At 53.1% G+C, this 26,616-nt stretch overlaps 2 protein-coding genes across 2 annotated transcripts; both read left to right on the top strand.

The window, feature by feature from the left end:
• On the top strand, positions 1-11,494 carry LOC123946671 (keratin, type II cytoskeletal 5-like). Its single transcript, XM_046012316.1, has 9 exons — positions 1-480; positions 2,311-2,519; positions 5,087-5,147; positions 5,927-6,022; positions 8,046-8,210; positions 8,980-9,105; positions 9,803-10,023; positions 10,563-10,597; positions 11,292-11,494. The coding sequence occupies exons 1-9, from the start codon at positions 1-3 to the stop codon at positions 11,492-11,494; spliced, it is 1,596 nt and encodes a 531-aa protein (XP_045868272.1).
• A 3,508-nt stretch (positions 11,495-15,002) lies between these two features.
• Positions 15,003-25,803, top strand: KRT82 (keratin 82). Its single transcript, XM_046012549.1, has 9 exons — positions 15,003-15,407; positions 17,105-17,313; positions 19,645-19,705; positions 20,387-20,482; positions 20,849-21,013; positions 22,901-23,026; positions 24,528-24,748; positions 25,007-25,038; positions 25,551-25,803. Exons 1-9 carry the CDS (start codon positions 15,003-15,005, stop codon positions 25,787-25,789), a joined length of 1,554 nt encoding a protein of 517 aa, XP_045868505.1. The 3' UTR covers positions 25,790-25,803.
• Positions 25,804-26,616: the final 813 nt, after the last annotated feature.

Raw genomic sequence — 26,616 nt, 5'->3', positions numbered from 1 at the left:
ATGACCCAACGATCTTCTGTCACCATCAAGTCAGGAGGCACTCGGAACTTCAGTGCTTCCTCGGCCAGCCTCCTCCCAGGCTGCCGGCCCAGCTTCAGCTCTGTGTCTGTGTCCCAGGGCGGGAAGAGCTTCGGGGGCAGCTGTGCGGGTGGCTTCGGGACGAGGAGCCTTCACAGCTTCGGGGGTAGCAAAAGAATCTCCATCAGTGGAGGCTACCGCTGTAGCCGGGCCAGCGGTGGAGGTGCCGGCTATGGGCTGGGGCTCGGAGGCATGGGCTACAGGGCGGGGGGAGCCTTCGGCGGGTATGGATTTGGAGGCGGGATGATGTCTGGCTCTGGGGGCATCCAGGAGGTCACTGTCAACCAAAGCCTCCTGACCCCCCTCCACCTGGAGATCGATCCCTCCCTCCAGCGGGTGCGAAAGGAGGAAAAGGAGCAGATCAAGACCCTCAACAACAAGTTCGCCTCCTTCATTGACAAGGTGAGAGGCAAGTGGGATCCCCACCAGAAAAGCAGCAGGTGTTTGGGGGTATCTCTATTTTCTGTGCTTTTCTGAGGTCACCTGGAACTTTCCCAGGACCTGCAATCCTGGGGGCTGGGAAGACTGCTGACTTGGTGAAAGAAGGAGTGGTTTCCTACCTTGTTGAGGTGGGAGCAGAAAAATGTTCATCTCCACACTCCAGAGCTGTCTGACCTACTGCAAGGCCATTGCTCTTTTGATGGATAATGAATGTGTACTGGAAGTCAGACAGCAAAAAGGGATCATTTTGAAGGCAAAGGAATGAAGGAATGAAAGGTTATGAGAAGCGCGCTAGGATCACTTTTTCCTGCAGTTAAAAGGAGCAAGTCCTCCTGTGGTGACTTCCCTGGTGACTTGGGTATGTCAGGGAAGCCGAGTCGTTGACAAGGGGCTGGCTTTCCCACTTTTCTTCTAGTGAGAGCTGACCTGTGACGTCAGCCCTGAAGGCACCCTGTGGAATGGCCTGCCCTCCTAGGGATTTCCCCAGGTCTGGGAAGAGAAGTTTTCTCTTCTGTTCTGCCACTGGTTCCCCCGTGAGCTTGTTGCTTTGTCTGGGAAGAACAAGTTCAAGGATCTGACTTGTTCTGGCTCCATATATGAGACCTGGAAAGAAGAGTGCTAGACTCTTCCAACTGAAATTCTAGTGCTAGGAGAACATCCCCTAACTTCTTAGGCCTTGGTTGGGTTGGACAAATAGACTCCAAGGTGACTCTGCAGGTCTAACAGGCTATGGAATGTCTCATCCATATCTGCGAATATGCCAGTCTAACCAAAGGGACCGTTGAGAAACGGGTTCTTCCTTTTGATCACCCATGTCACCCCACTTGGCCTGGTATTTGCACCAACAGATGTGAGGTTTCCAGGAGACTGGCTCTGAGGGGGGAAAGCAGGCTCTGCCTTGTTTGGTTCATCTGGAGGGGATGTGGGGAAAGGAGATGTGATAGGGAGGGACTTGAGGCCGGGATTACCCCTCTTCTTTTAACAACAGAGAAGAAAGGTGGGCAGAGCAAGAGGGGAATTTGTTAAAGGCCCTCTAGAGGCACACTGCCATCTCCAAAGTTATGGAGACTCCTTCATTGCTTCATTCTGAGGCTGTGTGTCATTCCAAGGGACCCCAAAAGAAAGACTTTGCATAAAGAGAAAGGTTTTGCATATTCCCAAGGCTGCCTCACAGATACAGGAGCAGATAGATGAGTACAACTCAAGCAAACCAGACTAGTAGCACAAGACCACAAGGAACCCGAGAGAGCAGAGGGGGCTTCCTAGGCCACACAGCAGGCCAAAGACATGGCTGGCATTGTGGCTAGGTCCCCCAGTGTAACTTTAGAGTGACCCATTTTGGCATTCCTGGACTGTATGAACAACTGAGTCCAGATTCTAGATCTAGAGAAATCACGTGGGAAAAGAAATGGACCGACTAAATTTTCTGCCAAGAACCTCCTACCCATTTAATGGGAATCAAAATCCCACCCAGCCAGATGATGGTGGAGGGTTCTTTCCGTCAGCATTGTTTGGTGGATGCAGATGGTTTCCAGCCCTTCTGGTCCCAGTCCTCCTTACTTCTCCCACCTCCTACTTAAGCCACTGCCTGTCTCCCAGGCCCATTTCATCCACATTTGTGTGGTTCTCTACGTTCCAGGCTCCTTCTAGGATCAGGACAAGGAGGAGACTGCCACCTGGGCTCCAAGCTCCTAGAGGGCCTCCCTGCATTGTTGGGGGCCCTGTGTCGCAGAGCCCTCTGGGAGGCTGCTGCAGGGCAGTCCTCATGTCTCTCCCCTCCGGTCTGGGCAGGTGCGGTTCCTGGAGCAGCAGAACAAGGTCCTGGAGACCAAATGGAGCCTCCTGCAGGAGCATAAAACCACCAGGGCCAACATCGAGCCCATGTTTGAAGCCTATATCAGCAACCTGAGACGGCAGCTGGACTGCCTGGGTGGTGAGCAGACGCGGCTGGAGACGGAGTTGAAGAACATGCAGGAGGTGGTGGAAGACTTTAAGAACAAGTGAGTAGATGCTCAGCCAGCTCCGGCAAGGGCCCTGCCCTGAGGGTCCTGGGGAGGCCCTGCTCTCTGAAAGTATCCAGTCTAGTGGGGCAGTGGGATGCACACTCAGGGCAGTGAGGCAGAATCAGATAAAGAACTGGGACCCTGTGGTCAAGAACATTGAGGCTTTGGGGAGAGGTAGGGCTGGAGATGATGATGACCTGCACGGGCACCAAGAGTGGGTTTTGCACAACCACCGTGTGAACTCTGCAGATGGGGGCAGTGAGGCTTGGAGACAGCCTCTGACTTAGCCAACGTTGTGCAGGTGGCAACTCATGAGTTCAGAATCAAACCCATAGACTCTCACTCTCACATCTGTTTAACTCAGCCCCATTGCTAACGTACACGAGGGCACGCACTCATCCCAACCTTGGCCAAGGCCAGGAACAAAGCAAAAGGAGACAGATTTGCTGCCTTCTCTGTGGAACCACACACAAACCCAGCCCACTAAACATGATGGCATGCTTTTGCCTGTAGATTCAAGCAGCTTCTTACTTCTGTTGTTTTAATTTATGTCTAATGCTCTTGGTCCAAACAAAATAAGGGAGTTGATAAGGAGTTTCGGTTATAATTGGTATAATGTAATGAGAATTCAGGTCTGAGATGAATTTAAATGGTAGCCACCACACACCTGTGGCCGTTTAAATTTTAAGTAATTAAAATTAAATAAAACTTAAATGTTAGTTCCTCAGTCACGTTAGCCCCATTTCAAGGGCTCAGTTGCTACATGTGGCTGATGGGGCCCAGACTGGATATAAATATAGAGCATTTCCACTGGTGCAGGAAGTTCTATTGGGCAGCACTATGGAATCTTGGCTCCACTATTTACTAATTGAATGACCTCAGACTCCCTGAACTCTAGTTCCTTTGTTTGTTAAAGAGCATATTAATAGTGCCCACCCGGTAGGGGTTGAGAATATTATATCAAAATTTGCATTTGGAATGCTTGGTAGAGTGTCCAGTGCCTAGTAATTTTTAAATAAGTGTTAGCTATTTTTATTATAGGGATGATTGTGTGTTTAATGATGCAGACACAGGCAAGAGAAACAAGTGGAGATGGATAATTTATAATATGTATGCAACATGGAGTAACAGTGTTTCAGTCTAAGAAATCTTCCTGGAGGAAGAGACTTAACACTCAAGGTGGAGAAAGACAGAGGCACCGGGGAGGACTTTGGGGGGATCAGCTGAAGAGTGTGTCCTGGTTAATGGACAGTGGTATTCCTGTGGCAGGGACCTTAAGAGGCCCATGCAGGGAGAGGGACTGTGAGACAGAAAACACAGTAGGTGAGGACAGTTACGTGGAGTTGGGGGAGAAGATTCAGATTTTATTAAAAGGCAGCACGAGGAAACAATAAGGAAAACCACATCTGCTCTGGAGAAGGAACAGTACTGAAGATTCAGTGGCAGGAAAGAGTTTTTCTCAGATTCTACTGGACAGTGGAGGAAACACAATATACTTAGTATATATACTTATATATACACTATATATATATATACATATATGTGTGTGTGTGTGTGTGTATATATATATATATATATATATATATATATATATATATATATACCACATATACTTAGTATATATACCACATATACTTAGTGTGGGGTAGTACCTGGTGGTTTAAAAAAAAAAATGACAAGCCATTCAGAGGTGAAAAAGAGCCTCTGAAAGGTTAAGTGACCTGACCCAGTGTACTCTGTTGGGAGGAAGAAGAAACAAAACCCAAACCCCAACCACCCAGAGCTGCTAAGAGGGTAGGACTCATTGATGCTTAGGAGGGCTGGGGAGGAAATGGGTCACCTAGAGCAGAAGGGAAGCTTCCTTCCCAGAGCTCAGTGAGCAAAAGTGCATCTCCTTATCCCCTAGGGGGTAGGAGGGGAGAAGGGCTGCTGTCTAGGGGCAAATTGAAAAATGAGAAGTCTGGGCAGAGGGGGAGGGAGGACCCCTATTAGCCTGAGGATGGTTCCCTCTCTATGGTTCGGTTTAGCTAAGACCAGAGTGGCAAGACCATGTGAGGGTACCACAGGGTGCAGGAGCCAGTCAAGGCCTGGGACTGTCTGCCTCGGACCAGACCACTCCTTTGTTCCTTCCTTCTGTTTGGCTTGGGGTAACACCAACGGAAAAAGGAAGGCTGCTGGCCCCCTTATGGGGACATCAGTACTCTATGGAGCAAAGCCTTGAGAAAGACAACCTCAGAAGGAATGAGGGTGGTTCTGCTTTACTGTTGTTTTGGTCTTGAGTTGTATTTGGACAGAAGTGGTTGTGTGACTTATGGGGGATGGGGGAACACAAGTACAGTGGCTCACTTTCCATGGTTTTTCTGGAGACCCACACCGCCTACCCCAGTATGGCCCCCACTGTTGGACCTCACTCCCAGAAGCCTGCTCCTAACACCCATCCACTTATTTGTATTATGATTGGCCTACAATAGGATATTTATTTCAGGTGTCCAACATATTGATTCCATATTTTTATATATTATACATGATCACCTTGACAATCCACTTCTTGATCCTTCCCACAGGTATGAGGAAGAAATCAACAGACGTACAGTGGCGGAGAATGAGTTTGTGGTGCTCAAGAAGGTGAGGCGGCAGTCGCTCCCTCCTGGATCCCAGGCCCAAGGAGCCCCTTCTGGGAGTGATGCCACTGAAGCCAGTGGCCTGGCACCTTTTAACTCATGTAGCTGATCTTTGAAGCAGGTTTTACTCTAGAAGTGCAAAAACTCAGGCTCAGGGAGGTTAAGTAAGTGGCCCAAGTTTACCCAAAAAATCAGAAGTGAGTCAGGATCTGGGACTCCAGAATCCAGGCTATAAATCATGACACCAGCCCCTCCCCGTGTATAGTCCCGGCAGGGAAAAATGAGCAAAACGGGCCCTGTGCTGAGCTAAGGCTCAGTCATGCTCAGAAGGACAGGGACAGGACAGGGAATGGCTCCATGGAGTGGTGGGCCTTCCTGCTGAGCAGGGGCAGGCAGAGGGAGGGGAGAACAGCTGGGGAGGGAGAACGGAGCAGCCCTGTGTGCAGCCCAGGAAGGGGCTGAGAGTGTGAGGAGGAGGGCCTGCGGAGAGGCTGGGAGAGCCCAGAGGCAGCCAAAACCCACGGACCCAGAATGATATTGATCTCACCAGTGCAGGTGACCTAAGATCTGTCCATGTAACATGAGTTAGGGAACAGGTGAGCATTCCCTGACAGCCCTGGTCCCCACATGGTCTTCGCCCTCCTGCAAGTTCCAATCCAAAGCCTGGAACAGAGAAACGCTCTCATCCCTGGGCGCTGACGTTCTCCAGCCTAGCTCTCAGCCAGACGGGCTGGCTGCCGCACCAGGGATGGGCCTCAGAGTGATAGCATGTTCTGTGTCCAGGACGTGGACGCCGCCTACATGAGCAAGGTGGAGCTGGAGGCCAAGGTGGATGCCTTGATGGATGAAATCAACTTCCTGAGAGCTTTCTATGATGCGGTAAGCAGTGTCAGGGGCTGGGGGCCTGGGCTGGGCACACAGGCTGCCGACTCCTTCCCTCGTCTCCTCTCTGCTCCCCACCCTGTCCCCAGGTTGGAATTCATAGAGCATATGCTGCTTTCCCTACCAAGGAACAAAATGAGTTTCCCTAGAGCAGCTGGGGGGTCAGGCAAGATATTCAACCTTGACCACTTGGACCATGCATGTGCTATTGGTCAGACAAAAAAACAAAGCAAAACAAAACAAACAAACAAAAAACCAAAAACAAAACTCTTGTTGATGAATTGCTTGTGCTTTCCAGAGACGTCACTGGGCATCCTGGTTTACTCAAACCCAGCACAAATTTACCAGATACTCTTCCTAGAGGGGCTGCAGAATGATGCCATTTCACAAACCAAGTGGTAATTAGTGAACCCTCAGGTGCTTTTAGAAGCACCAAGGGCAGATGCCCGGCTCTCCTGAAGACGTGTATCACTTGCAATTCCATATGCCAGACACTGTCCTTGGGGCTGCAGGAGCAGTACTGAGCAGACACAACATAGCCTCTAAGTTCTTGGAGCTTCTATTACAGTGGAAGAGATGGGTAGCACAGAGAGGATGGGATAACTCTGCCATTTCAGGCATAGTAGGGCTGATGGAGAGAAATAGGGAATGGTGACAGGCAGGAGGTGGGTGACAGCTGACGAGAAACGGGAAGAAATGAGGACTCAGGAATGCCAGGAGGAGGCCAAGGTGGCTGGAGGAGAGTGGTCAAGATGGGGTGAAAGGTGCATTGTATGCCCCCCAGTAGGCCTGATAAGGACAGGTGATATGCCCATGGCATATGTTTGGGGTCCAACAGAAGTGGGTCATGTTCTGGGAGCAGGAGCCTGGGCTCCATGGCTTTGGACAGGTGCAGTGACCACCCTGCCACCCACATAGGGACAAAAAAAAAAAGGCATCATTTTTCTCTGCTTGTTCACTACAATGCTGACAGCTGTAAGCATGTGGGCTGAGACAACCCCTCTACTCATGCTAGGTCAGCTACCAGGAAAACTAGGTAGGAAAAACATTGCAAAACAACAACAAAATAATAATTGCTTGAAGCAGGGAATGCCTGAGCCAATCCTTAATAAACAAAGGAAAGGAATATTTTTACTTAGATTAGTGCTGTGGACCAGGGATTCTCAAATTTTAAAGTGCGTCAGAATCTTCTAGACCACTTGTTAAAATACCAGTTCTGATTCGGTGAACCTAGGGTAGGAGCCAAAATATTGCACTTCTAACGAGTTCCCAGATAATGCTACTACTGTTGCTGGTCTCAGGATCCAGCAACCTTAGAGGTGGAACCGCCCCCTTAGATGATTCTGGAAAGTGATCAATTACAAATAATTTGTGGTTTACTGTTTCAAAAACAGTTATGTAGACATGAATTGGTTTAATCCTCGCAGGAAGCATGTGAAACAGTGCTAGGACCAGCCCCCCTGAGACTCAGAGAAGTAATCTAACCCAGACTCCAATGCTTTGCTCTGGTGCCCTTTCTGCTGTCTTGAGCTGATTTTCCATTTCCCATCCCTGAGGAACAGGGAGGAGCTAAGTTGGGAAACAGGATTGAGATGCAGCAGAGCTTTCTGCCTCCTTGTGACTCAGTTTTCTGTCACAAGAGGATTTCTTGATTTGGTGTGAAAGGTTGTATTTTCTCAGAACCTGAGACAGCCCAGCACTGACAGGTCACAGCAAGGTGCACTCCACTCCCTTGATAGCGGGAGTGACTGCTGGAGGATGCCGGCTAGAGTTCCCTGTGTGGCTGCTCCCCACGTGCAGATGAGGTGATGTTCAAGCCCGGGTGTAAACTCAGTGACCTCCCTAATGTCCTTCCCAGCCCTTCGGGCCAGTACAGAGGACTGCACCCCAACAGGGCAAGTGAGATCCTTGACACCAATGTCTGTTTCCTGGGCCTGGCCACTGTCTCCCAATACACACACACACACACACACACACACACACACCCTGCTTCAGCTGTTCTGTTTGACCCCCAACACAGGAGTTGGCTCAGCTTCAAGCCCAGATCTCAGAAACCTCCGTGGTCCTGTCCATGGACAACAACCGCAAGCTGGACCTGGACAGCATCATCTCTGAGGTCAAGGCCCAATACGAGGACATTGCCAACCGTAGCCGGGCTGAGGCCGAGTCCTGGTACCAGACCAAGGTGAGGTGTCAAGGTCAAGTCCGTGAAACAGTCTTAGAGAACTGGGATTTCAAAGGTAAATTAGGTAAGAGCCTTGTCCTGTCAGGTGTCCCATTCAGATGGGGTCAAAGGGATATGAGTTCAGCCTGAGTTTACCCTCTGTCAGGAGTACCCCTTGGGCAGCACCATCAGGATCCTGGAGGAGCAACCAGATGAAGCAGGAGGTGGTCAGTCCTCTGCAAGGGGGAGGATGGACACACCTCAAATGCCCTATAGAGGCCAGCAAGGGACAGCTAGACAGCACCAGCCAGCAGGACCCAGAGAGGGAAGGTAGGAACTAGAGCAAGGCTCAGCCTCCTGGATCCGGAGAAGGGAGGTACAGCAGACAGTGGCTGCGGGGCTGGGAGCAAAGGGTTGACATGGACCACACAATGAGATTTTTCAGGTTAGAGAAAACTCTCTGAGCGGGGGAGCCAAAAATATGAAAGAGCTTAAAAATCAGAGAGTGAAAAGCACTCTGCGTGCTGCTGAGCTCCTGAGGAAAAGATAACCTGATACAGAGGGGGAAGGATGAGAGACCAGACATAGGGCGGGTCCAGCTGTGGGGTGGGGTCAGCAGACATTGAGGTCAGCTGAGAGACAGTGCAGATGGAATCTGATGGAAGGCAGCAGTGGGGACAAAGGGAGGCACTTCCAAGAAGCACCCTGGTAGACTGTCTGGCCCTGGGAAGCCACAGCCATCTTGCCTCTGGCCTGACCACCCCCTCTCCACCCCACCACGTCCCCCCAGTATGAGGAGCTGCAGCGGTCAGCCGGCCAGCATGGGGATGACCTCCGCACCACCAGGATGGAGATCTCCGAGCTGAACCGTGTGATGCAGAGGCTGCGCTCTGAGATTGATAACCTGAAGAAGCAGGTAGGGCTGAGCTCCCACAGACATTCCACCCGTGCCCCTGCCCATCGGCGGTCCTGGGCCTGGTACCAATGCAGCCCATGCAGAAAGAAACCTCCCCAAATGAGGGACCATCCAGGATTGTGACTGTGCGGTCTCCTGCCCCACCAGGAAGGGCAGGACTTTCTGAGATCTACCCATCAGCTGCTCCTCAACAGAAGGGTCTGCCCTCTGGGGACATACAAGGCAAAACTATGCAGAGAAGTGCGGCATCGTAAAGGGCCATCTCCCCCAAAAATCTTTTTCTCCCTTATGGTTAAGTCTCAAATTATCCCGGGAGGACAGAAATTAATCTTGTATTTATTTATTTATTTATTTATTTATTTATCTGTCTATCTATCTTTATTTGACAGAGAGAGAGATCACAAGTAGGTAGAGAGGCAGGCGGAGGGAGAGGGGGAAGCAGGCTCCCTGCTGAGCAGACAGCCAGATACGGGACTCGATCCCAGGACCTTGAGATCATGGCCTGAGCTGAAGACAGAGGCTTAATCCACTGAGCCACCTTGGTTCCCTGATTAATCTTATTTTTAAAGATGATGAAACTCCAAGTTCCTTTGCATGAAATCCATTTCAGGAAATTCTCCCATATGTTTAACCTTAAATGCACATCTTACTCCGTTCTCTGGGGGTGACCTCACAAACTCCCCTGTGCCCCTGGCAGTGTGCCACGCTTCAGAACGCCATCGCTGATGCTGAGCAGCGCGGGGAGCTGGCCCTCAAGGATGCCAAGAACAAGCTGGCTGAGCTGGAGGACGCCTTGCAGAAGGCCAAGCAGGACATGGCCCGGCAGCTGCGCGAGTACCAGGAGCTCATGAACGTCAAGCTGGCCCTAGACATCGAGATCGCCACCTACCGCAAGCTGCTGGAGGGCGAGGAGTGCAGGTAGAGGGCCTTCCCCGACCATGGCTGCTCAGGAACCTTGGCTCCCACCATGGCTCAAACAGATACCACAGATACCAAGAGCCCCAGTATCAGGTCCCAGATAGAAATTCCAAAGGCAGAAACAGGGTTAAGATGCAGCCGTTCCCTAGAGGCGCCCTGCAGTCTCAGCCTCTCCCATCGTTGCTACTGCACCCAGGGCAGAGGATCAGAGTGATGATGTCAGGCAGAGGTGGCCCATGACTACCTGGAAGGCCACTGGCAGAGCCATTCCTACCCAGCCCCCAGGCTACACTGGGGATGGGCATCTGGGGCTCCGTGCTTGCCGGAGATTCCTACAATCAGAATGTCCCTCTCCAGCTAGCAAACACGCATCCCTTTCCCTATTTCTATGTCTTTTGATTTGGTCTCTCTTCTAGATTCCCCTCGCAGGTTCATATTAGCTAGATGAAAGTGACAGCTGGAGACACAAGAGCCCAGGGCTCTTCAACATCTCAGCAAATGAAATATCTCTTTCTCTCCCCTCTTCCTCCCCACAACAGACTCACTGGGGAAGGTGTCGGACCCGTGAATATCTGTGAGTAAATGTCTTGGGATAATAGAAAAGTGGGCATCAAAACAGAAGCAATAGCATCACTAACAAGGTGTTGGGATAGATGTGGGCAGAGATGTCATTAAGACAGAGAGGGGAGGTCAACAAGGCATCTTCGAATGTTTGACAGGCTATGGGGAGCTGTGTCCCATGGTAGTGAGCTCCCTGTCACTGAACGTAGTTAAGCGGACACTATAAACCATTGCCTCTCGGTGATGTGTCAGAACGATTGCAGTTGGGGGACACTCACCTAGGTGGCCTTCCGGCCTCTTCCAGTATGGGAGCCTATGCTCCTGCCCAGCACATGAGGCCTCATGCTCCATCCGGTATGAGAACCCCGTGCAGCCGAGAAATGGACACAGCAAGAATGACCCTGGACTTGCCACTTGATGTCTCTGCACCCCCATTCTCCCTCTGGAAAGTAGAGATGATGGTAGTAATGGTGTTCTCTCGGCCTGATGAGATCAACATGGTCACAGCTGTGAAAGTGCTTTGAAAATGCGACATCCTCTACAGATGCTCACAGGGGGGGCAGCGTGTCATGCTCTACAGATGCTCACGTGGGGGGCAGGTGTCCATTACCACCCTCTGGGTCCAGGACATTCCTGTTCTGGGGGCGGGACGGGGAAGCCCCGACCCAGAGCAGCCTACCAATGTGCCCTGTGCCTTGTCTCCACAGCCGTGGTCTCCTCCAGCGGGGGCACTGGCTACAGCTCAGGCGGCGGCCTCTGCATGTCAGGAGGTGGCGGCTACAGCAGCAGCCTGGGCTACAGCTCCGGAGGCGGCTTCAGTTCCACCAGCAGCCGCAGCATGAGCGGCAACAGCTCCAGCATGCGCATCATCTCCAAGACATCGTCCACCAAGAAGAGTTACAGGAGCTAAAGGGCCCCACCCTCCAGGCTCCTGCCTCCAGGCTCCCCTGATCCCCAGCCCTAAGGCCTGCCGCTTTGCTGATGCCCCATGCACAGAATCAACAGCAGGAGGCGTGGGGAGTGGTCTTTGAGTTCTAAGATCATCTTGTCCATCCCTCTGCCTCCAGACACATCCCCACAGGGATACACCCCCCCTGCTCCTTATCCCAGGGCCCTCCAGGGGCCCCAGGCATCCACTTCAACTAATGCCCACTCAACTCCTCTATGCCAAGACCTGGGCTAGGACTTTGCCCATCGGCAGCTCCCAGAGCTGGAGCACCGTAGGGTCATCCTCCCCACCAGAGCCAGATCCATGCTGCCCAAAGTCCTTTATGGGGTAGGAGGGAGCTTAGAATTGATGCCCCCAAAGAAGTTGCGTGTAGTCTAGACCAGAGTTCCCATGCATGTGCTCTCTCGCCGCAAACAAGATCCTTTCCTGCAAGGCCCTCCAACCAGGGAAGTCTGCCAATCCAAGCAGGATGTTGTGTCTTCACTTCCTCCCGTCTTGTCCCTTGCTGGGCCCTCAGCCACTTCCCCTGACCACTCTCCCACCATCAGAATATTGGAATAAGGAATCAACACCCTTTGAAACATGACCGACTCGATTATTCATATTAGATTAGAATGATTTTATCAAGAAGGCAAAAGTTCTCCATGGCCTGGGGCTATACTCCATGGTAGTTCATAGCCAAATTCCTTTCAGTTCTGCCTCATTTAGGCCAATATTAGAATTAGCGTCCCACACAGAAATGCCCTGCTGCTGAGTGGGAGGGAGGCAGGCTAAGCCAGGCATGGGAAGGTAGCCGGGCAGCAGATGACCAGGAAAAGGAACCCATTCAGCCTGTGTTAGAATGGCCCTGGGAGAATCCTCCCACAGAAGAACTCAGGAGACTTTCTCCTTGCTCTGTGGTAGCCATATCTCCTCTCTGGAAAGTTCTCTTTCCTTTTTATCTTGCTTTTTCCACCCTCCCTCCTTGTTCTGCTCCTCCTCCGCAGCCCTGTGTGTCCCCTCTCTTCACCCCTCCCCTCTGCTCCTTTATTTCTCTCTTTTCTTCCCCTCCCACTCATCCATTTGGCAATATATCCTGTTCCCTCCCTCCTGACCTTTCTTTTCCATCTCCCTGTCTCTGACATGTCTACGGTGCGGATTTGCCTGTGCCCCAGGCCTGGCTAGAACTGCACTCTCAAGGTAGCCCACCAAACCCCATGCCCCACAGGGAGGCCTGAGAGGGCAGACTCGGGAGAGAGACAGTCCTTCCTCTGACAACTTTGCTCACTCTCAGAGGGTGCTTGTTCGACCTATGAAGGAAGCAGAGGTAGAGGAAGAGGAAGAGCAGTGGAGGAGCGGAGCTGCATAGGCCCAGGGATCTTTCTAAGACCGACCTTCACAGAGCGGTTTCCCTACGTGAGGATCTGGGAGCTCTCAAAACACCCACCATGCATTCAAGACCAAAATGCATTCCAAAGGCAAGCAGGGCCTGGTTGTCCGCGGTGGACATGAAGACAGGAGAAATATGAAGTCAGAGAAAAAGTCACCCTGCTCTGATTATTTCAAACCTTCCCAAACTGCCTACTTCCCATGCCTGCCTAGTTCCTGAAACCGCTTCAATAAAGTGTCACTGAGCTCTTTTGGTCTTGGTAGAGTCTGCGTCTTATCTCACATTCAGAGGGCAGCCTTGGAACCTGTGTTCTCTGGGAGCAGGTGCCTTCTGACCTTAACAGATCCAGCACTCCCCTACTCTCTGATCCCCAGCTCTGGTCCCGGGCTCCCGGGGACGCAACATGTCACTGCACTACGCTCTGGCCTTGGAGTGTTGAGGGGCTGCTCTCCGATCTGGCTTCTTAGTGTCACTATCCACTCTCACACCATCTCCTGGGCCCACTTCTGTGACGCTTACCCCAGGGCAGAATGGGAATCCCTCTCTCCTGCCATCATGCAACAAGACCTACCCCACCTCACCTCTGCCTCCCGCCATTGCCTTTGGCCTTCTGCGACACCCCTGACCTCCCCAAACCTCAATTTCCCTCCCCAGCATTTTAGGACCCAAAGTCAAGACTAGGAAGAAGGCGACAGTGAAATAGCACAGTTAGACCAAAACTATGGAGCTCCAGGCTCCTAATCTTCAGGTGGAACAGAGAAGACATAATGCATATTGGCAGGAGACTCACATTCTCAACCAGGCTTCTCTCCACCAGAGTGGCAGAGCATGGTGCCGACAGAAAGAATAGGACTGAACCCCAGCCTACCATGGATGCGCTGTGTGGTTCAGGGTACTTACTTAATCACTCTGCTCCTTACGTTCTCATCTATAAAACAGAAACTACATCATGGTGCCGTCAAGCAATTAAATGAGATCGTGGGTGTAGAGCTTGAGGTGGTCCCAGCACTCAGTAAACGCCCAATAAATATTATTATTATTATTATTATTTTGGCTTAATTGTGACCTGGAAAAAAGCCAGTATGGCAGGGAAAGACAGTCAGCAACAGCAGAGGTCTCATGGAGGGAACTGATGGAAAGGGAGAGGGAAGAGAATTAGGAGGCACTTCAGGCATCTCCAAAGAGCTATGACCTGGGTGCTGGGGAGGAAGCTGGTATCCCGCATCCATCTGAGCAATTCCTGAGGGCAACAACGGTCCCTGGAAATGTCCTCAGGTTAGAGCAGGCTCTGTCTACCTCAGGGAGGCTAGGGATTGGGTGGGGACAAAAGGCAAAAGGCTAGTGACACAATAATGCCAACCTAATGGCTGACATCAGTGCATCTTTGAGGGGCCAAGGGGTCCTGGGGAGAGCATCTCTTCCTCCCCCTCCTCTTGAGTCCTCTGCAGGCATTTTTGGACTAAACGGGCCCCAGAGACAAGAGTCCATGTCGGGAGCCCCAGAAGTACTGAGCCAGAGCCGGCTCCTACCTGGCCTGAGGAGGGGCAGGTCCCAACCTGCTTGTGGGGGCTTCTCCCACCTCAAAATCCTCCCTCCCAGGGAGCTTCTAGAAACACCTAGGAGCCTACCGAGGGCCCTTGGATCTGGCGCATCTACAGAAAAGCAGCTTTGGGGGAAAAGAGCATCCCCAAGCATAATTAATTTGGCCTCTAGTCTTGGGCAACAGGGGTGTGTAATTCATGCCTCTCTCCCAACCGTAAAATGGCATAAAGTCCTAAATCTCCCTTTCCTTGAGGCTGAGCCACCCAAAATGCCAAACGTCTGGCTGGCTGGCCATTTTCATTGCCCCCATAAACGAGGAAAGAGGACAGCAACACTGCCCATTGGCTCCCACCCTTTGCTCTTTGCTACCCTAATTATCCACCTTGGTACTTAGCAGCTGCCAATAGCCCAAGCTTATAAACCTGTTAATGGTGATTTGGGGTTTGACTCTGCCTGGCCCTCCATCTCCAACGAGATAAAAGGTGAGGAAGCTGGGCTGACTCGATAACTCGGGCCTCCCGCTGTCCCCGTCAGCCGCCTCTCTGCGTCTCTCCCACCATGTCGTGTCGCTCCTTCCAGCTGGGCTCCCGATGCGGAGGTCGGAGCTTCAGCTCCTGCTCAGCTGTCCTCCCCCGGATGGTCACCCACTATACCGTGAGCAAAGGGCCGTGCCGGCCCGGGGGTGGGGGGGCCCTCCGCGCCCTGGGCTGTCTGGGCTCCCGGAGCCTCTGCAACGTGGGCTTCGGGAGGCCCCGGGTGGCCTCCAGGTGTGGCCTGCCCGGCTTTGGGTACCGAGTGGGGGCCCCCTGTGGGTCCTCGCCCTGCATCGCCCCTGTCACCATCAATGAGAGCCTGCTGGTCCCGCTCGAGCTGGAGATCGACCCGGCTGTGCAAAGGGTGAAGAGGGACGAGAAGGAGCAGATTAAGTGCCTGAACAACCGCTTTGCATCCTTCATCAACAAGGTAACAGGGAGGAGCCATGCTTGGGGCTGTGGCACACAGAGAGCACTTTGCATCGGGGCCAAGGAGAGGCTGGCAGCTGAGAGGGCGCTGTAGATGACGCCCCCAAACCGTAGAAAGCTGCTTAGATCCAGCTCAGTGCAAGACATTTCTTCCTGCTCATTCTTTTTTCACTCTCTTGTCATCTCCCTTTGAATATTAGCTGAGAAAATCACCAGGGCTGTGTGAGGTCAGACTATAAGAGGAACTTCCAAAGCAATGATAGATACTGAAAAGAAAAACCAATGAGGCAGAGGAGGCTTTGACAACAGAGTCGCCTTCTGAGGGCCTGAGCTGGGGTGAGAGCCTTGGGCCTGCCTGGAGGCAGGGATGAGCACTGCAACCCCAGATTTGCCCCCGGAGGAGGTCTAGTATAAGGAGAAGGTAGAGCAGTCAGCACAGGGAGCACACAGTCGCTGTCACCAAAACCACAGCTCCGAAAGGCTACAGGGAAGGGCAGTGTGCAGCCTTCGAAAGGCACCGAACAGACCAATTGGAAACCCAAGCAGCTGCCTTTGCATCTGTTTCCATACTCCAGGGAGGCTCTCGGGATCAGGGGCTGAGCCAGTGTTTTCGCTGACCCCCGGCTATAGGGCAAAGAATCTTGAGTCAGAAATCAGGAGTCCTGGGCCCTGGTGTTGGCTCCAGCCCTGACTGCTCCCCTGGGGTCCTGTGCAAACCGTTCACTTCTCAGCCTCGGGGCTCTTGCTACCCGGTGGGGAAGGGGGCCTTGGTGGTGGGGAGTCAAAAGAGGTAAGATAGGTAAAAGGGCTCCAAAAAGAAACTCATTTCAGTAAATGGGAACTGTTCCACTTACAGTTTTATCTTTAAAGCTCACTAAGTTCTGGGCTCTGACTTTCCGCAACATCACACCACCTTCATAAGGCTGGGAGCCTCCCAGTGATGCAGCCATTGACCAGATATAGGGCAACGTTTCTCCCTCTGCAGATTTCTTTCAAGGATCTGACACTGGTTCCCTCTGCTGATGGCTAAGGGGGTGGCCGTGATCGCTCACTGAGCTTCTCCTCTTCTCGGTTCCTAAATCACCAAAACAGAAAGGTCACCTGGGTGTTCTCCATGTTCCCACGATGGGGATGTTTTTTGGACACAGCCTCGCAGGGTACATCAGAGTCAGGGGAGAGAGCTTAGAGTCTCAGGACCACGCTTTTGATCTGACCTCCCCTGAGTGCCCCCAGGCTGTGACCAGAGAAAGCCTGAACTCCCAGGCATCATGTCACCTGCTTGCATTAATATGAAGAATCCTGAAGAGCTTCCCATGCACAATACCAACCTTAGGAAGCCGAGTGAGGCTTGAAGGGACAGGATGTGTTGGTCGAGATCGCAAGGCTCGTGGGAGGCCGACAGGCAGAACTGGGAGGGGGACCTGTCCCAGACCTCTCGGGACACTACTCCTCCCATGACAATGTGCAAACCTTAGGGGAGAAGGTGGGGGTCTTATAAAAGCTCCCCCAGGCAGGGGATTCATGGAGACAAACCCTCCCAGGCCAGTCTACGCAGGGAAACTTATCTGAAAACTTTAGCACATTGGCAGCAACGTGTTGGGATTAAGAGCACACACTGATTCCATTGGCCACCCAGCCTGTCACCTGTTACGGTCCCTGGGCTCCCTGCTCTCGGTGACTCCCTGATCTGGACGGCAGGTGCGGTTCCTGGAGCAGAAGAACAAGCTGCTGGAGACCAAGTGGAACTTCATGCAGCAGCAAAGGTGCTGTCAGAGCAACATCGAGCCCATCTTCCAGGCCTACATCTCTGCCCTTCGGCGGCAGCTGGACTGCGTGGCAGGGGACCGGGCCAGGCTGGAGTCTGAGCTCAGCAGCCTCCAGGACGTGCTGGAAAGCTACAAGAAAAAGTGAGTGTGGCCTACTTTCAGCCCACCAGGGAGGCTGGAGCAAGCTCCATCAACGACCTGGGCCTCAGTTTCCCCATCTCTACAGTGGGAGGCCTCCAGCTTCGTCGATCAGGTAGCAGCAACAGTGTGGTGGGGTAACACAAGAGAGCAGCTAGGACACTGCCCGTCGGGCATGCGGCAGAAGCTCTGAAATCGTGTATTGGTCTTTACCGCCCTTCCTGCCGCCCTCCCTCAATAAGGCCCTGTCCATGTCCCTGCAATACTAGCTCTTTTTCCTGCCATTCCCTGCCCTCCAGGGCTCTGCTCAACCACCTGGTCTGCCGTAGCTTCTAGCAATCCCCGTTCAGATCTGGAACCATATCTTATTCCCCAAACAGGCGTCCAAACCTTCTTCCTTCTATGCTTTTCTTCCCACTATCCCTTCCTCCTGATACACCCCTCTCGGCACCTCCTGGGACCACACCCAAGCTAACCTGGCCCGCCTTTTTCTCTCACTCCCCAATGCTCAGCTCCCAGACCTCAACCTCAGAGTCCACAGCTAGAAGCCATCCCCCTCCCCATGAGCAGGGCTCTACGTCCCCAGCACTTGTGGTTAAGGTCAGGTAGCCTGCTAGACTTGCCCTTTCTGAGGGAAGCTCCCAGCCCGCCTCCCAGGAGAAGGGAGCCAAAACAGATGTTAACTAGGAGCTTGCTGGCTACTAGGTCTAGCGCCTGTAAGAGGCCTGAGGCCAGAATACATTGCTTCATCCTAGGTGGGTGTCTCTGGTCCAGGGCCCGGGTGAGGGTTGAGAGAGACACATTTCCACTGACAAGCAGCAGTACAAGTAGGCTGAGAGCCACTGTCCCTAAGGGATGTGCATCAGTGGAATAGAGCCACATGGTGGTCACTCACACTGCAGGAGTCAGTCCTATGCCTTCCTGATACCAGACACTGTGCCGAGCTGTCTCCCGCCCTCCAAACGCCCCGGTCCTGCACAGACCTCCACACGCACCAGCCAACAGCTACGATGGGGTACGGGGCAGAAGCGGAAAGGAATGCCAGGACAGTGAAGGCACAGACAGAGCCCAGGAAAGCTTCCTGGAGGAGGTGCCATTTGCTCGGGGCCATGATGAAGTTTCATTCTAGTTGGGCCTTACAAAAGGGGATTCTAGAGTAGATCCCAGGAAAAGGAAAAGGATGGGAGCAGGGGACAGGAAGGGCCAGAGTATACAAGTGAGAGAGGACCACTCCAGCAGACCACAACAGGTGAGATGTGGTGAGGCCAGCCCTCTCGACCAGAGCTATGCCTTTCTTGACGGGTAACATACAAGGTGGGCAGGACACATGGTTTGCAGCTCCTGATGAGGACTTTGGATTGGACAAGTGGGGGTAGAAGGATGAGACTAAATGCTGTTTCGATAGTAGCAGCCGATACTTATGAAGCCTGTGCCCCATGCCAGGGGCCCAGTGCTTGGCAGACGCTATTTGTGGCATGAGTTAGCTCACTGCAGCTACATGAGGCTGGACCGGTGTCATTCTCATTCTGTACACAATGAAGCTGAGACACAGAAAAGTCCCCCTCCCCGGACCCTTCCCCACAGTCACAAGACTAGCACCTGCCCGAGCTGGGATTCCTGCCCGGGCAGAAGTCTCCAGCTCCCAGGGCCCATGCTGAGGCCAAGGTCCGCTGGAATAAGGAAGGTTGGGCGTCAGGAAGCACAGCAAGGCTATTAATGGATCAATAGCACTCATCAGACTGAGTCATCCCCGCCAGACTGACCCCCTGGCCCTGATTCCATTGCCCAGAGGGACAGGGAGTGGGCGGGGAGCTCCCTCGAAGCCTAGAGGTGGCCAGGCTGTCTCTACGGCTCTGGTGAAGTAGGTAATTGCTACCTCGGCAAATAGAGGCCAGCCTCGGACCTCTCCTGGTGGGGAGGGCAAGGGGCAGGCTGAGGTTCCAGTGTCTGCAGCCAAAGCTGAGAACAACTCAGAGAAGGCAGTCAACTCTTTATCACCTTCCCAGAGGAAGCAACTGCATGACGTGGGCTTCCTTAGCAGCAACAAGGAATGGAGGTGGTCTGGAGAAGGACTTCCCAGAAGATGATAATCACAGGAATGGGGAGTGGGGAGGGAGGTCAACACACACAGTGGCTAATGAGAGGCTAGGATGACAATTGTCTGTCCTGAGTGGTCAGAGGAGCTACAGGTGTCCAGTGATATGAGGACTGGGCCTGGCGACTCCTTAGAGCATTAAGTCACTGAGAGGCAGGTTTACTTCCCAGACTCCCTCCCTTGGGCCACTTCTGAACGCCCAGGCCAGACTAAAATATTTCTTCCTGCCCACCCACTAGGTATGAAGAGGAGCTCTCCCTGCGGCCCTGTGCTGAGAATGAGTTTGTTGCCTTGAAGAAGGTGAGGGAGGGCGGTGCAGGGAGAGAGAAGGCCCCCCGAGTTGGCCCAGGTGGCCTCCCCACACTCAGCCCCTGACCGGGTCCAAACGTGTCTGCAGCCCACCCACCCCCGACGGGGCCTCTCTCCCATCGGAGCCCAGGGCCAACCCCACCGACCCTGGGAAAGAGGAAAGCCAGCCTTCCCCCACTTCTTGCAGAAGGGCAGTGATTGACCTGGCCTCCACCTCCCAACGCATGGGGGCCTGACCCGGTTAGGGTTGTGTCTACACCTGCCCGAGAAGTGGGAGGAAGAGCTAATGCCAAACTGAAAACCAAACAAAAACTCTGACTCTGACACAGAAGAGGAAAACAAGAGCGATGGTTTCTCAGATAAACACCAAGGTGTTCTATGGCCCGTGCACCACACAGCGGGCTCTGAGAACCTGCACTCAAGGATCCTTCAAAACCTACTCCAATCCTTCCCCATCTTTCCCCATCAGGGTGCCAGGCCCAGGCATGTGGTCCTGGGGTTGGGGCCCCTCCCCTCCGTCCTTGGCTTTGTCACCTTTTCACTTCCACATGCGCCTACACCTGGGTCCCACAGCTGCCACCAGCTTGCCTGGGAGGTGACCTGATGGGAGGAGAGGGTGGCCTCACCTGTTCCCCCTGCCCCAGATTATGGTTGTCCCTGCTCTGGCCGTAGGATGTGGACACAGCCTTCCTGATGAAGGCTGACCTGGAGACCAACGCGGAGGCACTGGTCCAGGAGATCGACTTCCTGAAAGGCCTGTATGAGGAGGTACCTACAGCCCCACTGCCCACAGATGCTCGGTCAGGGGCCAGTTCCATGGGCACGATGGAGTGGGAGGGCTTCCACTGGCAGGTATGGTCCAGAGCAAGCTGACTCAAAAGTGAGCATGGGAAGAAATTCTCAGGCAGTGAGACACCTAGAATTCAGAGGGCCCAGACCTTGGTTCTTGAGTCTGTGTAACTCGGGGTGGGGAGAGGGGTGGGGAATGAAGAACAGGTTGGTGATGGAAGACTCAGGACAGCCTTGCAAATTCCTGTGCAAATCTGCTATGGGAAAGTCAGAGCTGTTTCCCTCTTCTGCTCCTCCACTTTTGTCCTCAAAATGCTCACGCGCTCCCACGTGCCCCCCACCCAGGAGATCTGCCTGCTCCAGTCTCAGATCTCTGAGACCTCCGTCATTGTGAAGATGGACAACAGCCGGGAGCTGGACGTGGACGGCATCATTGCCGAGATCAAGGCCCAGTATGATGACATCGCCAGCCGCAGCAAAGCTGAAGCCGAGGCCTGGTACCAGAGCCGGGTGAGGACCTGGGCAGGGCCTGGCTGGGACCCCAGACCCGCCTCCCCTAGGGACTGAGTGAGATGATAACGAGGGCTGTGTCACACCACAATCACAGGGAACCTCCTGTTGTTTCTGCCAGGTCCCTGCAGAGCTTGTGGGAGGGGACCCCACGGACAGCCCAAGCCTATCATCAGGGTGCTGGGGCTTCCCACCTTTACCCACCCACAGACACTGGAAGTATTCCTTTAGGCTGCACTCGAGAAGCACTAATTGCCAATGACTGCAAAGAGGGCCCTGGGCTTCAAGGCGTGAGGAAGGCTAATGGTGCAGTGGGCACTAATGGCAGGGCAGGAGCGGTCATTAAGGCGGCCCCAGACTTAGGCAATTAGGGGCTTGCTGGGACAGAGATTGATACCCCAAGGGCAATTTGATTTTGCAAATATTATCATCTCTGTCTCACCGGTCCTGTCTGTGAGAGGCACCATACATTCATTCGCTCAGTCCTTTATTCATCCAACAACTGTTTATTGAGCATCCATCAACCTCCAAACACTGTTCTAGTTGCTGGATTCCAGCAGGAGACAGAAGAGACAGCAAACCCTGCCTTCCAGTCACTTTCATTCTAGAGGCGGGGGGAGGGGTGGAGGAGCAGATGATACGCAAGGTATTGAATCAGTAAGCTTGGAGTACGCTAGATGGTGATGTGTGCTTTGAAGAAAATCAATCAGCATGAAGTGCAGGGAGTGTTGTGGGAATGAGGTTTTGAATAGGGTAGCTGGGGAAGGACGGTCTTATTGAAATGTGTGGCACCGTGAGGGTACTAAGAGTCACACCACCCCTGTCCTCAAAGAGGTTACAGAAACAGACTGCCTACAGATGATACGGGGGTTCTATGTTCCCATCAGGGACACAGGCTTCTTCTTGCTTTCTGTTCTGCTATCCTTAAGATTGCAGTAATCCTCACGGTTGCCTCATGTCCCAAGAAGGCTGCCTTATCACTGATCTCACATGTTCATTCCAGGCAGGAAGAACACAGGGCAAAAGAAACATGCCAACAGGGTCATCCCCGACTTTAAACAGCTTTCCTGGAAGTGTTACCCATAGATCTCATTAATGAAAAGCCAATAAATATTCTCTTATCTGGGCTCACTGCCACCCCAAATAAAAGCAGAGTTCTGTTGGAAGATGAGGAGAGTGCGTATTGCTAAGGCAACGGCAGGCTTTGTCACAACAGCCAAACAACAAAAGGGCCAAAGAGAGTGATTTGCTTATCACTTGTTTTGCCTTCTCTATGTGGAAAATCTAAAGTTGGCTACTTGTTTTTAATCTATAGATGTAAATTGATAAAACATTATTCAGAAATTGAATTTGGAGCTGCAAAGGTTTTTTAAAAATGTTAAGTCAAAGTAGGAAGCAGCATTGCATTTTGTTTTCTATTGTTTTGAAGGGGAATGTACGAAGGTACTCACCCCAGTGAGGTAGACTTGGTCTGTCCTCACTCCCAGATCTGTCCAGCATCGCAGACTGAGCACAGAGACCCCTTCTAAGATCTGGAGAGAACTCTAAAGGGGAAGGAGCCCTCCAGAGACCCTGGGGCTCTGGGCTTGGGAGAAAAAGATGAGCCACAGAACAGCTAAACAGAGAAAAGGAGAGCTTAGAGTAGTATTTAATAAGCCTGAAGGTTCAGGGCTGGGGAAGGAAATAAGAAGCATCCCAGAAAAAGACCCCAAAATTGACAAGAAATGGAAAGGGGATGGAGAGCAGAACAAGTATAAGAACCCAGAGAGCCCTGAGCTAGGAAACCACTGGAGGAGAGACACTGGATGGTGAGAACAGGGGTGGCGAGGCGCCGTGGTGCAGGTGCCTGAGCCCAGGGCTCTGACCTGCCTGTCCCGGCCCTGGCAGTATGAGGAGCTGCGGCTGACAGCTGGGAACCACTGTGACAACCTCCGCAACCGCAAGAACGAGATCCTGGAAATGAACAAGCTGATCCAGCGGCTTCAGCAAGAAATTGAGAACGTGAAAGCCCAGGTAAGGCCAGAAAGCCATGGTCCTGAGGCCCCATCACGGGCTCCCCCATCACTGGTCCTGGGGGGTGGTTCCATTCTCCCTGGGAGCACTTGGAAGTGGGAATGAACTTGTGCCCCTTGCTTATGAGGGAACAAACCCTTTCTTAAAAAGCTGACCAACAGCGGGAGCAGCCTAAGGAAACAGCAAGGTCCCAACGGACGCTAGGTCACCTTTGGTCACAGATGAAATAGCAAGGGTACTCCTCTTGATGAAAAGATGGTTGACATGGCTGACATGGTTCCTTCAAACCCAAAGACTCCAGTCGGGTGATCCTGAAATTCCAGATGACTCCCAGGCGTCCATAAACGCAGACCCACTCTGTTCTCCCAGGCTGGTGAAGACCAGCCAGACACTTCCAATCTATTAGCCCCAAAGAAATCGCTCACACCTCCTTGAGGTGTTATAGACAGAAGTTGGTCCGACATCTCGGGAAGAACCAGATGTCACAACCCTAGGTTGAAAGTTCAGCAGCTTTGAATCTGGCATGGCCCCATGACTGTGAAGGAAATCTGCCTCCTCCTATGTGTTCCCATGAGTGTCACCTTCCTCCCACACTCACAAAGCTGCCCACCCAGGCAATTATGCCACCCCAGCTGGTGTCCTAGGGTTCAGCTCAACTCAGACACTATCTACCTGGAGAGAGGGTCAGATCCCACAGAGTAAGGGTCCCACCTCACTGCCCCTACTTCACATGCCAATCGCGAGTCCAGGTTGTGACCCCTCAGCTGTACATCGGAGGTTCCCATGATCCCCTCTTCAGGTTCGATTAATTCACTAGAATGGCTCACGGAACTCAGGAAACAGCTTACTTACTATTTAGCAGTTTGTTACAAAAGGCAATGATAAAGAACACAGATGAACACCCAGTTGGAAGAGACACACAGGGTAGGGTAGGCGGGAAGGACATGGAACTTCTATGCCGTGCTCTGGGCACATGAGTGTCCCACCACCTCTGCGTGTGCTCACCAACCCAAAAGCCGTGCAAACCCCAGACTTTGGGGATTTTATAGAGACCTCCTCTCCTGGGCATGATCAATGATTAAGTCCATTTCCAGCCCCTCTCCTCTCTCCAGAAATAGGGGGTGGGACTGAAAACCTCAAGCTTCTAGTCATGACTTGGTCCTTCTGGTGAGCAGCCCTCATCCAGGAGCCATCGAAGACTCGGCCCGAGTCACCTCATTAGAACAAAAGACACTGCTACCTTCCAGGAGTCCCAAGGGATTGGAGATCTCTGTGTCAGAACCCAGGGTCAAAGACCAAATATGAAATCAAAGGATGATCCTGATGTTTATCACTTGGGGAATTACAAAGATTTGGGACTTCTGTGCCAGGAACTGGGGGCAGAGACCAATATATGTATTTTTTATCATCTCACAATGACCATGTTCTCCCTACTCTTCTGAGAGTCAGCCTGGGACTCCTTGGGGACCCCAGTAACGCCTTGCTGTGCCCTCTCCCCCAGCGCTGCAAGCTGGAGGCTGCGGTGACCCAGGCGGAGCAGCAGGGCGAGGCGGCCCTCAGTGACGCCAAGTGCAAGCTGGTAGGGCTGGAGGAGGCCCTGCAGAAGGCCAAGCAGGACATGGCCTGCCTGCTCAAGGAGTACCAGGAGGTGATGAACTCCAAGCTGGGCCTGGACATCGAGATCGCCACCTACAGGCGGCTGCTGGAGGGCGAGGAGCACAGGTGGGTCAGGGCCATCCATGCTCCAAGGGTACGTTCTCCTGTCTCTGGTCGCCTCTGGTCACTGCTGAGGCTGCGCTGCGACGGCCCATCCTGCAGTCAAGGAAAGTCCCAAACAGCCCAGAATCTGCGGGCACTCCTCCTGAACACAGCAGTGGGGGGGAGGGGGGGCGGCCTGGACAGGAGGAGGGGTGCCCTGCGTTTATCGGGGCTTGTTCTCTCTGATGCAGTTACCCTGTGTCTTCTTTCCTCTTCCTCCAGGTTGTGCGAAGGCATCGGGCCAGTGAATATCTGTGAGTAGTTGTGTACTCCCCTGGGGCTCTGGGGTCGTGGGGGCTGATCCACCTGACAAGGACAGACCACAGCACCCTGGCCCAGACTTCAGCATGTTTTCCCCACCCCAAGGGGGAGCTGTGTCAGATGGAGGGAGCCAGGAGCTCCCGGTCAAATGGAGGTGAAGTCAGAATCATGTGAGGAGGAGAAAAGGAACAGGCCCTCAGGCTGTGGGGCCCCAGAAGCTGCCGGGAACCCTCATGACAAGGGGCTGCCTTTCTGGAGAAAGCAGTTTCTAAGCAGGTTCAGACAAGTAGAAACTGAGGGCATGAAGCAGAAGCCAAGGCTGTGGGGAAAGAGGAGAGCTTCTAAGCACTTTTTGCGGCTAGCGTGGGAAGCGGGTGGCTGGAATGGGGGTGTGCTTGTCGGTGAGCGGCAGCAGGTGGGGACATGGCCTGGCTGAGAGATTTGAGGGCCATGCCCTTCCAGCCACACAGTAAGGGACCCTGAGCCTCACTCCTTGTTCCCACAGCCGTGAGCAGCTCCAAAGGCGCAGTCCTCTATGAGCCCTGTGTGGTCAGCACCCCCGTGCTGAGGACTGAGTACTGCCCGGGGGGCACCAGTGTCCTCAAGACCAGCGGGACCTGCAGCGTCATGGGCACTGGTGAAGTCTACGTCCCCTGTGAGCCCCAGGGGCTGCTGAGCTGTGTGAGCACGCGGGGTTCCTGCATGAAGCTAGGGGCCGGGAGTAGCTCCTCCCACAAGTGTTAGCACAGTCCGGTCCCCGAGGCGGGAAGCCCAGGGACAGGGTGCCAGCAATCCCCACCCCCAGCCTAGATGTTGTCCCCCGACCAGGGCTGAAGACAAGGATATTCCCAAACCTCACTTTCTTGTACTGACCAAAGCTTTCCCTCAGGTTTTTTGCTGAGAGGCGCCCCTCAGGCCTCTCCAAGGGTCACCTTTCACTTAGCCGTGTGCGGACCCCGAGCTAGGCCCTCGGTGGGGAACACATCAAAGTTCCACTCTGTGGATTATCCCATGGAAGTTTTCCCACAAAGCCAGGCTCCCACCCCCAACCCCTGAAGTTCCCCACCTCCCTTACATCTGGCTCTCAACACACCTACGAAAAATGAACTTCTTTTAACAGCCGGCTAACACATGCACTATTGCAGTGATCAAAAAGAGGTACCCCCAAAATCCCATTCTGATTTCCAAAGCCAAGGGCCAGCATTTCAGAATCACTCGAGATCTGTTAAAGGTCTTCTTGGTTGGCATGCAGAATCAAGAGGGGGTCTTTGGGAAGTAGATTCACCAGCTCGGGTGCTGAGCTCACACTATGAAAATACATCTTTTTTCCTGAGCCCCATTGACGGGGAAATGCCAAAACAAAGGCAAAGGGACTTGGAATACTTCCTGGATGGAGAGAGAGTCACAAGCTGACGTCACCTGCTCAATGGAACCAAGCCCCTCCCCACCCTCTGTACATAGCCCTCCCCACCCCCTCCTCACCCTGGTCCTGCTCCCCCTCCTTTTAGGTCCTCTTGCTTTGGGTCTGATGTGAACATGTTTTCCCAGCTACAGTGATGTGAGGCTGCCCC

Source organism: Meles meles, chromosome 7 (genome assembly GCF_922984935.1).
Source record: "Meles meles chromosome 7, mMelMel3.1 paternal haplotype, whole genome shotgun sequence".
In the NCBI taxonomy this organism is placed as follows: Eukaryota; Metazoa; Chordata; class Mammalia; order Carnivora; family Mustelidae; genus Meles; species Meles meles.
The sequence above is the reverse complement of the archived record's forward strand: the minus strand, read 5'-3'. Positions and strand labels throughout refer to the sequence as shown.

Coding starts and splice junctions, on each gene's coding strand:
- LOC123946671 (XM_046012316.1), top strand. CDS start 1: ATGACCCAACGATCTTCTGTCACCATCAAGTCAGGAGGCACTCGGAAC. Junction 6,023..8,045: donor TGAGAGCTTTCTATGATGCG/GTAAGCAGTGTC, acceptor CCCCCAACACAG/GAGTTGGCTCAGCTTCAAGC. Junction 9,106..9,802: donor TTGATAACCTGAAGAAGCAG/GTAGGGCTGAGC, acceptor TGCCCCTGGCAG/TGTGCCACGCTTCAGAACGC.
- KRT82 (XM_046012549.1), top strand. CDS start 15,003: ATGTCGTGTCGCTCCTTCCAGCTGGGCTCCCGATGCGGAGGTCGGAGC. Junction 15,408..17,104: donor TTGCATCCTTCATCAACAAG/GTAACAGGGAGG, acceptor TCTGGACGGCAG/GTGCGGTTCCTGGAGCAGAA. Junction 23,027..24,527: donor TTGAGAACGTGAAAGCCCAG/GTAAGGCCAGAA, acceptor CCTCTCCCCCAG/CGCTGCAAGCTGGAGGCTGC.